At 37.1% G+C, this 16,713-nt stretch overlaps 1 protein-coding gene across 8 annotated transcripts in view; it reads right to left on the minus strand.

Annotated features, from left to right (window-relative positions):
- The window catches only part of PPP6R3 (protein phosphatase 6 regulatory subunit 3), a 62,546-nt gene that overhangs the window by 19,365 nt on the left and 26,468 nt on the right, over positions 1-16,713 (minus strand). For all 8 annotated transcript variants that reach the window (XR_014894989.1, XR_014894988.1, XM_085298436.1 and 5 more), the window contains 11 exons: positions 16,268-16,405; positions 15,417-15,482; positions 14,868-14,980; positions 14,030-14,143; positions 13,177-13,306; positions 11,330-11,482; positions 9,503-9,652; positions 8,909-8,973; positions 6,820-6,935; positions 6,322-6,407; positions 2,284-2,370 (listed from right to left, as the gene is read on the minus strand). Coding sequence is in view for 6 of the 8 variants with exons in the window: in XM_085298436.1 (XP_085154562.1) it covers positions 2,284-2,370; positions 6,322-6,407; positions 6,820-6,935; positions 8,909-8,973; positions 9,503-9,652; positions 11,330-11,482; positions 13,177-13,306; positions 14,030-14,143; positions 14,868-14,980; positions 15,417-15,482; positions 16,268-16,405 (1,218 nt within the window). In the remaining 2 variants the exon portion in view is untranslated. The remainder of the gene's footprint in view (positions 1-2,283; positions 2,371-6,321; positions 6,408-6,819; positions 6,936-8,908; positions 8,974-9,502; positions 9,653-11,329; positions 11,483-13,176; positions 13,307-14,029; positions 14,144-14,867; positions 14,981-15,416; positions 15,483-16,267; positions 16,406-16,713) is intronic.

The raw sequence follows: 16,713 nt of genomic DNA on the forward strand, positions 1-16,713 counted from the left end.
TATATATATATATATACACACATACATACATGAAGGTATACATGGGTATTTCTTCATATCCATAACAATAGTTTATGTCCCTTACTTCCCAGGACTAAGGCTTAATCATCATCCATTCCTTAGACTTTTAATAGCAGTATTTCCATGTAAAGTTAACCAAGGCTAGGAGATTCCCCAAATATCTCCCCATAGAAAAAAACAAAAAGCAATTCAAGAAATTTAGTGGGTTTATTCTAACTTACAGCATAACATAGAGCCATATGAATACCGCTCACCACTACACACAAAAATTAGACATGAAGTTCATGTCATCACCTAGTTATGAAACTAGCATGAAACTTTAATCATTAGATCAGAACCATCCACAACAATTACATAAAATACAGTTATAAATTGCTAGGGTGCCCGAGGCTCAAGACAGGAAGTTTTATCCTGTGCTCTTAATATATATAATTTTTTTAAATAGGTCTCTCTTTATAGAGAGAGGTAAGACAATGTATCCTTCTGTTACACATCAAAAATGTTTACTCTTATCAGGCTGCATACTGTGAGCAGGCCTCAACTGAGTCTATAGAGGCTGCCTCAGATTCAGAAAGAGGCCAAAAAGTGGTGCTGAGCTGGTGGGTAAGAAAAAGAAAGCACAAGTGATTGAAATATGGATCATACAGCTGATAAAATGATCAAATAAGTGGGCAATCCTTTCCTGAAGTTTCTAGTGCTACAAAAAGATAGCACATGGAATACTACTGGCACAAGAAGCCTTACATGCCAAGATCAGGTTGATGGAAAGCTTCAAGTCAGTTTTAAAGCATTCTTCATAAGCTTAGTAAGTGTGTGTTTTGGAGGCAAAGGAAAACAGCCTCCCCTTATAGACTGAAGGGTCTTCATTAAAAACAAAATGGTATCAAATTGGATTTGGATGCTAGAAGAAAGAAATCACAGCAAATATAATTCAGTCCAGGCAGAAGCTACATTTCATGAACAATAAACCAAAGGCAAATAGGTTCCTAAGTTATTATTTTCCCCCCTTACTCATTCCCTAACAGGGGCACATAGGTCTCGAAAATCTACCCCCTTCTCCCCTCTTAAATATTGGCCCATATAAGGTATTCTAGYTCAAGTCAAAAAACAAATTTATGAATGAGTTTGTGTAACTGGATAATGCTTTAAGGAACATGCATTTCCCATGGGTGATTTATCTTGTCTAGTATCTCACTTTCTTCATAAGACAACTTAAACAGTAGATTTCTCTATCCTAGTTTCAAAATAGATACTAAGAAAAGTGACAAACATTAAAGATATAACAGTAGACCATCTGCGTTTCTCTAGCAGATTAGCTATTTGGAACTGCTGAGACTGCCAAGACACAACAGATCATTAAGAGGGTGCATGAAAAGCACAGATATAAAGATCTTACTTTCTCGCTAGAGCTGCTACAGAAGGCACCCAATCTACCAAGTCTGCATTCAGGTGCATCCTACATGTACAAAATCACTGTAATGGATAAAATGAAACAGCAGAATCTCTTTGAGCTGGAGCCACCACCCCCAATCCAAACTTAATAATTACTTTTTATAAAAACTGTAGAAGACAAAGTACAACAGTCAGTCTTTGTGCTCAAGGCTACATAATTACAACACAGCTTTTAATATGAGCTAAAGGTTAAAGTCAGATTTTGGTTAATGACCCAGTTATTGCTGCGTTCTGCGTAATGGTTGTACCTGCAGTCTTGTGCTCTGTGGCTGTGTACCAGCAGTTCCCACTCTTTCACCATTAAGGGGAGAACTGAAGGAAATGTATATTTCTGAGAGAACAGCGCTTTTACAAAGTCACTGTCCTCCATCAAAAATGGTACTAATGTGTTTCATAATTATTTCAAAATTATTCCAAAAATACTGTGAAAACATGCCAGCAACATATTAAATCAATTAATAGACTGTGAAGCCATCAGAAATTCAAGCTGGACGCAGCTTGTGTTTAAGCATTCAGTCTGGCTGATCCCCAAATTCTCTTGGCTTTCAGACTTTTTCTAAATGAATAAATGAGCGGAGCCCTACACACACAGCATGATCAAAGACTAAAAATCCAAAAGCATGCCAAGGTGCTGTGACTTGCATTAAAAGTCACATCCCCGGGTTTGATAGAACAGTTCTGCGCAGGCACACGAGTGGCTTCTCTTCCAAACTTCAGGTTCTTAATTGCTTGTGACTGACATGAAAAGTTCCACTGAAAAAATATCTTTACAAAAAGAGAAGCTTATACTGATAGAAGAACTCAACTCACCTGCTGCAAGGAGGAGTCCTGTGAGAAGCCAGTTTCTTTAAAGTCAATTTCATCATCACTGGAAGAATGAATGTGGCAGGTAGTAACCTATGCAAAGGAATCAAGTCATCTACTTAGTAGGCGAGAGCAGCTCTGGCCAACTCTTTGATTTCATCTCAAACAGAGAAAGCAAGTTATCTTCAGGTTTTCCAACTGCCATACTGCACAGAACAGTCTCAGAGTGCTGCAACAACATCATCCCATACATAAGCACTAGGCACCCAGTAAAAAACGAAAGCAAGAGGTTACGCTACTTTAGAATGAGCGTTTAACATATGGCGAGTCGGTCCTGCAGCTGACAACTGGCTAAAATAAAGTCAGGTAAACTTGCATCTTGTCTTTTCGCTTTAAGAAATACAGTGAATGCCAATGAATTAGAGTCATTGAAATTCTAGGTTATGCACTGAGATCTTTCTCCTTTCAAATATGCAGGATGCATGAAAATTAAAGAAACTGTCTCAGATATCTATAGCATTTACAAAAAAAAAGTTCACCAGATTGAAGGTAGATTTTTCCATGCCCCTTCCCTCCACAAAACAAAAAAGTACACAACACCCCCCCCCCAAATGCGCTCCCTAAAACCAATATTTACTTGCAGAAATAAACCAGGAGTTGTAGCAAAAGCAAGAACCGTTTTAAATATTACTCTGAAACAGGCAGATTTTTTTTGATAAGAGACAGAATCGGGAAGAATCGTCTGTCCAGCCATGCTGCTCCCTAAGCAACATGTTCTAAGGAGGACTCATCCTCCAGCAACACAAGACTGCAGAAGCAGTTTTAGCTGGGACAGCAACAAGCTGAAGTAACAGCTGACCCTTGAAGATCTACATACAGAACATGCAAGATTCCGTACAGAAAAGGAGACATCTTTCTACGCTCCCACAAACATTGCAGGACAATGCTACAGTCAAAGGACACAGGCAATAGAGGTACCTTGTATTTTTATGCTTTATTCCCCCCAATCCTTCAGTGTAACACTTACTTAAAGGCCCCATCATTTCAGCTGCTTTATTCTCACACATCTACCACTCTGCCCTGCATGGCAGTTTGCATACTACATGTAGGCTGACTTCAAAGTAGTGAATTTACGAAGTAAACATGAGAGTGTAACATTTGGGTGCTGCTAAGAAGGAGTAGGAATACAATGAATGTTGTGAAGTCTGCACCTTTTAATATAATTATATAGGGCCCTGTATCACAACTCAAGCTACCCTAGAGACCCAAGTGTTAGCACACTTCAGGACAACAAAATCTAATACAATTCCTTCTACAACTGCAATTTGTTGCAGGCAGGGCAGGGTGAAGAGGAAGACAGACACAGGACCCTATGAATGAAAAGTTTTTATTTAGTTTCAGTTGCTACTACAAGTTAGTCCCCAACAGAAATCTGATCATTACTGCTGTAACAGAAGCAAGCTAGGGACTCTTAGCTAAATATATTACATTCCTCCCCAAGCTCTCTCTGCAAACCAACAGGGCATGAAGCCATCAGATAATGGACTTACTGCTTTTGTTTCCTGACAGCTGCTGTAGCATAAACTGAGAGAAGAAAACCACCATTATTCCAGAAATAAATATATATATTTTTTCTTTTTTTTTTTTTGAGGGGCAGCACAGATGACAACAGAAATGCTCCTACAAATTTGATGCCTACAAATTCCACCAACTTTAGTTAAGAAAATAAATGTCTTACTGTTCAGATCTGTCACTTCCTAGCATCTTGCACTATCAGTGCAGCATTGGCACTCTTCAAAAATGCCATACATTAGGATGAMTTATTTTTAGTCCCATTTCCTGCTGTTACCAAGGGGTATTTTCCACAGGAGAAAGGAACTACATGGTTATTTTAGGGGAATTGTGAGCAATTTGTCCTGTAGAGCTGTATTTTTAGACTTAGGGGAGCTATATTCTTCCTACCTGGTATTCAAGTACCTCATGAACATTCAATATCATGACTAATAATACTGGAAAGACGTTATAAAAAGACTTTTTTTTTTTTTGAAATAAAAGTCTTTTGCACAAACCTAGTTATTACAAATTGTATAGCATTCTTCACTATAGCAGTATCATTAAATACATCTTGCCTAAAGGTMAGATGAACAATTACCCCCACATTTGTTTCACTTCCAACCTTATCTTTAGCTAGATAAGTATAAGTAGGTAAGCTTAGAACAGTATTGCCTACCACTTGTATCCGTTTATAGCAGTGGAAACAAAAATAAGCTTCCTGTGAAGCCTGGAAGCTGTTGGAGGAGCCTTGGATTGAAGTGAGCATGTAGCAGGACTAAGTCTGCAGTTACTGTTGCTTTATGAAATGTAAATAGAACTTGTCAGAAAGACCTAAAAGCCCAAAATATGAAAGAATGGAGGGGGAGAAAGAAAAATGAAAGGAATAAAGTGTTGATAGTTTTGCAAGTAACATCCCCAATATAAAGCAACTGAAAAAGTGAGAATAATCTGATGGCCAGAGGCAGCTCCTTATGCACTGCACCCCAGGATCACATACTTTGCTCCACGATAGCAAGAGCACTCTTTGAGCACTGCATGACTGAAACATTGAAGATACTCATGAGATCAGCTATTTCAAAAGCTTTAAGACAGCAAACTTGTTTATGCTCTTTTTTTTTTTAATATATGTGAACTTCATACAACAGCAGTATGCACATGCAAAGATTAGGTCATCCAAGCATAGTACATCCAGTGTACTGGATAAAGAAGATCAAGTACAACAAACTACAATTCCAGCATTCAGGTCAGGCACTATTACATCACCTCTGACTAGATGCTGCTCAGCAGCATGCTTAGGACAAGAAAGCCTTGAATAAAGGAAGCAAGTCTGCTTGTATACTCATCTTTAACTGTAAGGTTAATCCACAGAAAATTAAGAAAAATTTAAGACCTTGTCCTGGGGACAAGGGGAGTTTTCACTTCAACATTTTTCAGCTGTAAACATGAACTATGGCAAGGTCTTTTACACCAGGGTGCTTTCAAGATCCTTACCAGAGGAGCTCACACAGTCTACAGAGCTGAGCAGTAAGTTTAAGAGGTCATACACCTATGGTGACCAAAGCACAGATCAAGCACAAGCATGGAGATTCTGGAGCAGTGTGACTGAGGGAGCTCAGTAACAGCAGTTTTCAGCATCTGCCCATGCAAAACATGCAACTTACACTTGACTCAGTAAAACAACAAGCTGACTTTTCTGAGATCAGTCTTCTACCATCTCCTCTGCCACATTTTTCTGTCCATTAGTGTTTATCTTTGAAATAAATGCCAATTAATTCTCATGAGTCTTGGATGAGAGCAGAAATGAGACCTGTAACTTTTTAGATAAAACTAGACACTGTATTTCCAAATGAGTTTTAAACATGAGAATATGTTTTAATGCTTCATATTTCATCTGAATTTTGTGGAGCTCGGAGACATGTTTTAAGGGAAGTCTACTGTTAAACCCAGTAAGTCCAAAGAAATGACCAGGTATCTTAAAATCTAAGAACTGTAATAATGTTATTAAGTATAGATCAGCTAAAAATTTGGCCTCTTTAGATGAGGTTTCTCTTGGCCTTGGTCCAGCAGGAGACATTTCTAAACAAGAGAAAAACTCATTATATATGAAAAGTTAAACATTTAAATTCATTATTATACATGTTGTACAAAAAGAAGTTAACACCAACTTCTGCACTTTAGTCTGTACTCTGAGCAGACAGGAGGTTTCAAGGAACCTAACATGAAACTAAGGAAGGACATCTTCCTTCTTAGTGATTGTCCAAAAGGAGCTACACAGAGTGAGCTACTGTAAGATTCTCATACAAAGTACCAGTGATGTAGCTATAGTTAAGAAGGAAAATAGAGAAGCAACAGCTCAGCTACGTGATGTACTTGCTGACACTCTCCCAAAAGCATGGCAGTTGGAAAAACTGAAGCAAAGCTGAGTTCCCAGCAAAAAGAAACTGAAGCCCTAGGTAAATAGTAACAACTTACAAACTTAACAGCACTTACTAGGTCCACTGTATTCCTTTTATTAGTTTCTCCTAAAGAGCTTGTGCAGAACGTCTCCCATCGCTCTCTGACCTCTTCTGGAAGCTCTAGGATAGGAAACAGGAGGAGAAATTAATTAATATTATTGCCAGTGACATATCACTTCACTTTTAATTGTGCTTCTCTCCTCTGCTCTTAAAATTAAGGCTACCAGAGCTAATGCAAGGAACATACAAATCCTTCTAAATCCCTACTGGTTACTCTGCCTAGCAAGCACGTCCAAGCTAAGCAGGTCAGTATCTCTTCACATGCATTTTTAAGGAGTTTTAATACTGTTCAGGAAGTTCGGAGGAAACTTAAACATATGTTTAAGGACAGCCGATTTTAAATTGAATGGGTTAGAAATAATCAGTATTTTTTCCTTTTAACCCAAAGCTGCCTTTTAATTCAAGTGTGATTTATTTCCTCCCAAATTTGGTAAGGAAAGGAGTGAAAAGAAGCTTGAGGTATTAACATTACCTTTAATAAGCTGCTGGACTAGTGCACTGTTTGGCCCCTTGTCAGTACTATGCACAATACAGTTTGCTATTCTTGTTAAATGACCCATATAGCCATGCCGCCTTCCTCCTTCAGCCCTGTAAGAGAGAAAGGGAGTTCAAATTGTTGGCATTCAGAGTAACCATGTTAGTATGTTTTAAAATACTACAGTAAAGTCAAGGAAGTTATAGAAGATAAATAACCTAAAGGTTCTCAAGCTGAAGGTTTACAGAAATACTCAAGAAATTAAGATGAACTTGTTAGGCTACCTAAGCCAGTTTAGAAGACTAACAAGCATGTAAATTATCACAAAGGAAATGCAGACGATTTGAATACATTTCTTCTGCTTCTACATTTTCATATGGTGAAACTACAAAACGTGCAGCATGGTCAAAATCAAGACAAAATTAGTAATAGGCCCACAGTTACACTAAAAATAAACCCTCAGCTGTGGAAAAGTACTTTTCAATATTGTGATACACAAAGCATTATTGGAGCTAGGAGTCTAAGCCTATCAAAAGAAAAGAATTCATTACACCCTATATATTCTAATATTGTAGGAGTCTCTTAAAATTATTTCTAGAAAAAGAAAGGGAGAGACAGGCATCCATCCACTCAGCTGGCTTGGCAAACCTCCTGCGAACTTGACTGAAACCCTCAGCAGATAAGTAGCTCAGGACCTAGCAGATGTTATCCACATATGGTTCATGTTACTTAATTCTCACCATAATCATCCTCCACAAGAGGTAACTACAGCACTGCAGTTAAGCCAGGTCAGTGCAGTTAAGCCTAACACTCAAAGTGTTAGGAACGAAACAGCACCACACTGTTTACGGGAACAACTTTGGATTCCCATCTAACTTCCTTCACTACTCAGGTAAAATGCACATTGAGAACAAGCAACACATGTTATGATTGCAAAAGATTATTCTGCAATACAGGATACATCAAAGAATGCCTGCATTTGATGAGCAGACTGACTTGTCATTGCCTAGCCAAAACTCTAGAACATCGCTACGTATCTTTTGTTAGCAAATGATTATTAATCCCAGCAAATTAGTATATCAGATGTTAACTTCAGGGAGACTGCTTGCTTCTGTGGCAGTTTCAGCTGCCTGAAATAGCATTAAATGTTAAAATACAAAGATGTTAAAAACCAAATACACAAAACAATTCTCCAGAATAAACTAAGCAAAAAGATATCTTCAGGTAATTATCTTTAAAAATGTTATCTTTGATATCAGGAATCATACAAGTACAAGATGAGGATAAATAGAAGAATTACTTGCAACAGTCTGCTTGTACCTTGCAAATAAATTCTTTATGGATATAAGTACAGTCTCAGATTTAGACCAATGCTTTCTGAGCACTAGATCAAGAACATTCTCATCTTCAGGGTGAATCTATGAAAATAACTTTCCATACTCTCAAATTCTRATGCTGAGGCCTTGGCTTTTACTACTTTGGAGTCTGTTTCTCTCTACTATATAATATGCTTTAATGTGTTCATAAATCCTTTTTAATTCCTTACTGAAGAAAAACATGCAAGAGTTTCTCCTGCCCCATCACAAGTTTGTGATATGTTCCTAAAGTTGAAGATAGGCAGATTCAGTTACAAATTTGTATGGACTATATATAGTAATACCTTATACATGACAAGAATTAGGCTCAATTATGTTCTTAAATGATAAGGCAAGAGCTTTTTAAATACTACCCAAACAAGTTTGAACCTCAGACGCCACTAAGTGAGAAACAGAAGGCTTTAACAGAGTAGAGTTCATTATGAGTGAAAATGTTAATTCAAAGCTTTGACCCAAGCGCTAATGTGTGTTTTTAGAACTTAATTATTCTATTTATCACACAAAGTTGTACTTCCATACACCACTAGCAGTTGTGAAAAGCACTCAATATACAGTATATTTCAGTAGACAGCTCCTTAAAAATGGCATTTTAAGACAGAGGCAAGAAAATATTAGTTGGTCAGTTCTGAACTGGTCAAACATTCATGTCAGAAGTAGTCACATCTGACATAGACCTTAACTGCAGGAAATGAAAAAAGCTAGTTACTCACTGTTTCTTCTCATTCATCTCCCATGCTTCAAGTATTCGTTCTACTAATTGGCACTTATGGAAGAGCTATAAAAAAACCCAACATTTACTCAATACTGTTAAACTTAAGTGGACACTACTATGCACTTTAGGATTGATTTTAACAAATAGCAAAATCTTACAAGACAAGTTTCAAGTTCAGGATAGAGTCTTTTAATGAAAGAAGCCGCAGTCAAATAGATCTCAACCACAAACCCAAGAGCCAAGCCTCCACTAATTCTACTTCTTTATTGTAGCTGATGAGTTGTACTAAAGTATCGCTATTGAAATGGTAATTTAACTCCTAAAAACAAGAGAAGATGCTCTTTCAAGAAAAGAAGGTACTCTGCATACACATTCCCTTTTGGGGGGGGGGGGGAAGGGGGAACCACACACCTCTATAGAGCCTCCAGATTTAAACATAAACAGATATATTACCAAAATCCAGAAAAATATTCCTGTTTGTTCTATATACATAAAATAATACTCTAATATTATACTCTTATTGTAGCTGTTATCAGCTACAACATCCTGGGAATGGGAAGTTCAAGAAATGCCCTCTAAAAACACAACTTACATGTTTCAGCAAAAGATTGTCCCCATTGGAATCCTGATCTGTAATTGTGCCATTTTCTGTGCTTTCAAAAGGACTTGCAAGAATCAATGCAATACAGATTTCCACTTGAGTATGCAAAAAATTATTCCATGTATATTTGAAGAACATGTCCTGAAAAACAGGTTCAACAGGGTTCACACAAAATGGGGTCCTTTCATTAGACATAACCAATAGTCTCATCGCAGCAAGTTATTTGGATGACTATGCATAAGCAAGTAGTTCACGAATTTTCTCTTCCAGAATATTTCTCTGTAAAATCTGATCTAGAAGAAAAAGGTATTTCTTGTACCTGCTATTTCTGAACAAAAAAAAGGTCTGCCATACAGTATCAGAACAAATTCTGTAACTGCATTCATCCTGGAGGTAACCAACAATGCATTTTGAGGGAACAGAGAAAGACAAGCAGGCAGTAACATTCCCCAGCCACATTCCTTCAGCTAGCTGCAGACTAGAGAGTCTGAGTCAGAAATACTATTTATGACGTTAATTATCTTTGATAGACTTCTCTTGCCACTTCAGGTAAATAGTGCAGTTTAAGATTATTCAATACCTTACACAAAGACACAGAAATACTGAGGTATTGAGGCTGAGAGACAATGAGTATCATCCACCTAATCCTGTTCTTGATTCTCCTCAGTTTTCCTCTTAAACATAGGGAAAATAATTCTTAAAGCATTATGGCCACTTATTTTAGACTGTATTTTTATTGCAAGACTCCAGTGATCGTCACTAAAAAAATGGAGTTASAGTTACAGAAATATGTGCAATGACTGGAACAATATTAAACAGTACCATTGAAGTCTCATTCAAAAACACATTTAAAGATCTCCAATCTTCTTTTACCTCTTGGAGAAGATGTCATTGATTTAGAAGGATTCAGCTACCAGAACTGGACAATTATTATTCCCAAAGTCTGCACAGTAAAGATGGATTGGGTTGCTTCAGCAGCAAACACTATGAGCCTCTCAGAAGTTTATATCGCTATTATTACTTTTATTTTCCTATGTGAAACTTGCAACAGGAATTCATGTTCAAAATCACTGAATTTAGTTTAAACTGTAATCTTCTCATTTAGAAACCGCATTTGACATATTCATTTAGAAGCTATAGTACAGATTCCAGGCTGTTTTGCTAGGTATTTGTTAACTATAGATGCATTTAAACTTTCTGGTCAACACAAACATGGTTTTCAGCAAAGAACTACAGTTGAAGAATGAGGTGGGAAGGCACATACGCAAAGCGTACATGCCACAGTAGCAAAAAAAAGCAGACAGTTAGACTGCAAATTAACTCTGCAATTTTTTCCTTCTTCAAGAAGAGGTTTGAAAGCATATAAGCTACCAAACAACAGAAGCTGACCCTGTACAGGGCAGCACTGAGACACCATTTGGTGTCCTGTATAAGACAAGAATAGAGGTTTTGATGGAACAATTTAGGAAAGGATGAGAACTGCAGAGAGGCTTTGAACTGTGGCCAAAAACTTGAGAACAAACTTGAGAACATGGAGATAAAAACAAGCTTAAGAAAAAAACTTCAAGAAGAATCATATCTATGAAGGTATAAAAAGCCATTCAGCTGATCAGAGGAAAATATTGACTTCAAATAGACTGAACTGAATACCAAAATCAGATACTCAAAGTTCTCAAACACTGCAATAGAAGCCTCAACACACAAACTGCCTTAAAAGTTGCACTGGAAAATAGACCACAGGTTACTTGCAATGACAGAAAGATTAGACAAGATCTTAATAACACTTCAGAAAAATAAAGAAGGTAACAAAATTCTTACCAGTATAACTCCTATGCTGTTAAGCTCTATAAGCTCCTGATTCACACTGCTTGTATTTGTTTGTAATAGGCTAGATATTAATCTAATCACATTTAAACGTGTGTTCCCCACAGGTGGATCCAATACACCCCATGTTGTCTTCATGATGCTTTTCTAAAAAAGAAGTACATGAAAACTATTAAAATAATACTCTAAAGTCAGCTCATCAGTGATTAACAGACCAGACCTGTTGCCACACAACTGTGTATCAGCCTATCAAAAAAAACTGGTATTACTTACTGCAAAAGCTAAAAAAACTAGCAAAAAGCATACAGGCAGGGAAGAGTCATCATGAAAATGTCTTCCTATCATAACACACAAATATTTCAACAGGGAGATCATCTAAAAAATAATTCTGACTGCATGTCATCTTAGCCTGACTAGTATTACCCATTTCATCAGAAGGCAGTTAACTGGTATCCTGCCTGTTCGTTCAATCCATTCCCTCCTTATGGCAAAATTCAGGTGTACCCTTAACAGAGGCTCATTTAGCTATTGCTCAGAGTCACCAATAACAAACTTCACTAGATGATTTATTCAAATGCTTAGTTTTTCCTAACCATCAGGAAATTTTCAAATATCTAACCTGACCTTGCTTTACTGTAATATAGGTCCATTTCTTGTCATGCTGTTGCAATAAGGATAAAATTAAGTGTCCATTCATCACCTCTTAATGTATTTGAAAGTTTAAGTCTCATCTTCTCTAGGCTAAAACAATCTCCTTCCACTACCTTACTTACAAGGCAGGGGGGAGGAGGTGGTCTCTTGTATTTTATAGACTTTAATCATTACTTTCACTATGGTCCACAGGTGCTCATCTCTCATGGACTGTGGCACTCAATTCAGGGTGCAGTACTCCAGCTGAAATCCTGCCAGTGTCAATTTACATGTAAAAGTGAAATGGATTACAAGTTAAAAAAAATCGCTATTTATACAGCCTGCTGTATTTGTCTCTTAGAACAGCATGACATGGATACACTGTTTACCATAAAATAGACATTTCAGTTAAAAAAAAAAAAAAGAAAGGGGGGGAGGGGTGGTGTGGTGGAAAGGAGGATTAAAGAACCAAGGAATTTGCCATGCCTAGAGTGCAGGGCACATGCCTGAGAGCTTGTCTGCTTGGGTCACAATTAGGCCTAAGACTTCTGCATGGCCCACATCAGGACTGCACAATGCCCCAATACAACTGAAGCATCCATAGTCCATATTTCTTATCCAGATAACATTAAAACAGAAAGCAGGACTTGCCCCACAAAAAACATCAGTTTGCTTAATATCAACCCTACTTTGAAAGGCTACCATCAAACATGTCAACTCCCTTTTTCTTTAGCCTTAATTTTTAAGCAATTATTCTAGTTTTATGATTTGTGGAATTCTAAGATTCATCTGCCTAAATCACCAACATTGACTCTCTTAAGAAATTTTTTCTGTACTGTATTTCAGAAGATGTTTTCATGCCCTCTAATAACCACTTTTCTGATCTAGCTACAATTATTTTTGGCACACACCTGTTTTAGTTTCAAACACATAGAAAATACCTTGTCCTTGCTTTCAGAAAGAAACAATTGCTTCAAGGCTGTTTTGCCAGATGAACAAAGTTTAAGCTGAAAAAGCAAGTCAATTAACAAAAAGAAGGAAAAAAGTCTGTCAGGGACAACCATAACGAATACCAAAGCTCAAAACAGACTGYGAAAGAACTTAGCCTCTTGCCTGAAATTAGGTTCTGTTTGTTATTAGAATCTGTCTAAAACAGTCATGCAGTGAAAGTCTCACTTCATTTTTATTTGGTAACACAAGATTTCACTTACTTTTGGAGGCTCAAGTAGGAGTTCATGGAAGGATGAAAGTCGTGCTTTTATGGCTTCTAAAACACTTTTACTGACTGAATACGTTGAATGGCTCATGCCTGGAGGACAAATCTCTATATGGCCTTCAAATCTAAAATACACAAGCAAGGTCTGACAAATTAGTATCAAAATCAGTTCTAAATCAGTTCTAAAACATTACTAAAGTAAGATTGAGAGCGTCATTGTTCTGAAGGCATATAAATAGAAGAAGTAAGGAAACAAAAAAAGCTTCAGCTATGAATTGTGAACTAACAGTAGAACAGCATTTTCCAAACACTAGCCCTAATAACCATAGGCTTACTGTGCTTAATCTCCAGTATGRGTATCAGCAACAGAGATTGATCATCGTATCTGTTTCCTTTTTAGTGGTAGAGAAAAATTAAGCTACCCTGAGTAATATAAAAAATTTGAATGTACCACAGAAAGATCAAAGCTCTGCCCACTGGTTTCTCAAAATGAAGTTTTAATAAGATTCCAAGTAACTCAGAATCACAGTTAAAAAAAAACAATACCTACTCCACTGTACTGCATGTGCATACTCTGTACCTTGCTTCCAAAAACACACACCAATAAAAATTTAACTAGTTTGATCTTTTAAGTGGAGCTTAAGCTAGTTTCTAGAATAGAAAGTGCAGAAAGACCAATCATTTGCTGAAAATAATGCCAAGAGCTATCACTTGTTTTGCTCTTTTACTTCTTCAGCTGTAGCAAGCCACAAAAATGGTTCAGTCATTCAGTACACGAAAGTCAGTTCTCGTTCAGTATCTATCTGGCTAAATCATACAGGCATAACTTAAAAAGTAGCAACACTTACGTTGGTCGTCTTGTCTCAAGTAAGGTCAGCAGAATTTGGATTGCACTGACTATTGCAGATTCATTTTTTTCTTTATGAAAAATATTAGACAGCAGCTGCTCTATGATTTCTTGCCTGAAAAGAAAAGCACTAACATCAGACATAATTGCTACACCCTAGAATAGTGTTAACAGAATTAGCTACTGTTTTCCCTTGTAAAACTAATAAAGGGGGATAAGAGAAATTAAAGCCTCAGTTATCTCAAGCTAGCAGGTATCAGTAATCAGTTCCATCCTCCCTGCCCCAATCACATCTTCCTGCTCCTTCTCTCATATTAATTTTTTATTTGACTTATAATCAGCCTTACAAAAACTCACAGTTTTTAGCCAGATTTAAAAAAAAAGATTCAGCTTGCCACACAAACCTAGCATTACCAAAAAGAAGCAGAGAGTAGAAACACTTTCTCTGCTAACACCGGTTAAATTAAAATAATCAAGAGACCAAAGCTAAAGTCTCCCATGTATACTCTGCACACTCTGCACACTATCAAGCTCACATCCACATATCTGATCCTATTTAATAACTCTGGTGGTACAGAAAATATTTTAATCTAATATTCTTTAGACAGAGGCAAAATACTAGAATCTCACAAGAATATGTGAGGCAATCAAGGAAGTCATCCAAGCAGGCTCTGCTCACTTGTTGAGCTATTTCAAATTACATATAGACAGATGACAGGTAGCCAAAGTTCATCAGAAAGAGTGGGGCTTGCCATTTCTAGTGTTTTAAAGGCCAAAAATTAAATACCACTATTTTAAAAAATCAAATATAAAATAAGAAATTCAACCAACCAACTTACTTTTCTAGACTTGCAAGCAGTGGATCTGGTTCTGTACTGTTCTGTACTTGTAACATCTGGTCTCTGCTTAGGCGAATAATTTCACAGAGTGACTGTGATGCATTTGAATGCCTCTGAAACAGGAAAGTAGAGCTTTTCATTATAAGACTAACACTGAACTAAGTCTTCATTGGAAGAGCTGAGGGTTTTCACTCAGACAAGAACCTCTCCACACAGAAACATTTCTGCAATTGTTTTATTCCATAATTAAAACTTCACAAGCCATGGAAAGACTTGAAGCAAAGGACTGGAATCTACTTCAAGTGCGAAGACACCAAAACTAAAGACAGATCTTCAAGCCATGTTGAGTCTGCATCAGAGCTATGCTTTGACCTAGGTCTGAAACTGTGCAAAACCTAAACTTAAAGGAGAAACTTGCACAATACTGAAATAAGCTTGTTGTAGAAAAGCAAGCAAGAAAACAGTAAAACTAACAAGTTCTGACACTATAGTACTATACAACAATCCGCTGAACAGACAGACCCAGAAGAACATCAGAACAATACTTACATCTTCATCCTGAGACGGATGTACAATTTCCACAAGCCGCTGGATAATTCTCTCCTCATTTAGCCACTGTAAAAAGAAATGTTTGTGGGCATTAACACAATACTATTCAAGTGAGTGAGTTAAGTTAAATTAGTATTAAATAAATCAAAAGTAGTAGTCTGAAAACTGCCATAAGTAAAACTGCTGATATTTGGAAACACGGACTAACACCACACACACGCTCTAGTGTTTCAGAGCAACTATAAGAGAAGGCTTAGGTTACATTTAGGAGAATCCTCTCAAAATGATTATTTGGGGGAGGGGTGGAAAGGGACCAAGGGAATTGTCTTAACATGTTAAAAAGCATCTTTTGCAAATATTCTTAATTTATCACAATTTAATTTATGGTACCAAGGGCAACTTGCACACCAACTATCAGAAGAGCCTAACATAGGCAGCTATTCTCAGCTATCAGGAAACAGCAAAAATAAGCGTCAAGTATGACAGTTATGTCAGTACGACACAAAGGGGTCTGCAAATTTCACATGACCAGCAAAGATTTCAACTCAACTTCTAAAATAAACTTTCTGATGCAAAGAAAGTATGCACTTTAAGGTCCAAAACAGTTTTAAAACTACATCCAATAGTTGTTAGCTATTAAAGTCCAGTGGAATAGACCAGTCACTCAGGTATTTTTAAGCTTAAGTTGTTCCCACCCGTGCTGTGGCTCCTCTGGGAAAGCAACAACAGATCCAAATGAACACGCACATCTAATTTCAGCACATTTAGGAAATGAATGTAATAAAACTAACAGTAGAGAAGCCACCTTGCAGTTCACACACGCCAAAATTCGTTTAAGAGATTTTACTCACATTTAACACTTCTTGCCTAGGTTGTGGAGGTTCTATGCAAGTCAGTAACCTGAGCAACAAGTCCATGATAGCAGAGGTCCCTATGTGCTTAATAATGAGGTCTACAAAATCATGTTTCTTCTTTAAAAAATCCACAATCTAGAAACCAAAAACAAAAGCTGACATTTGCTTCTCTGTATTTTATACAGTAGATTGTGACAAAGAATTTCAAATTTTCTCCTACAAGTTGAAAATAAATGAAGACTACTAAAACACTTCTACATCTTAAAGTTTGCAGTACAAGACAAGATAAAATAGTAAATGTTTAGAGAGCAGCAAGAACGACACAGAACAGAACTACACTACATTGAGGGTGTCCTGGGCCTACTCTCAGGCCCAACTTGCTGACCATAAACTGCTTGTGCCCAATGGACAGTCAGCTTTTTTAGGTATGAACTCCTCATGCC

Source organism: Rhea americana, unplaced genomic scaffold (genome assembly GCF_003343005.1).
Source record: "Rhea americana isolate MKP2758 unplaced genomic scaffold, rheAme1 scaffold_139, whole genome shotgun sequence".
NCBI classification, from domain to species: domain Eukaryota; kingdom Metazoa; phylum Chordata; class Aves; order Rheiformes; family Rheidae; genus Rhea; species Rhea americana.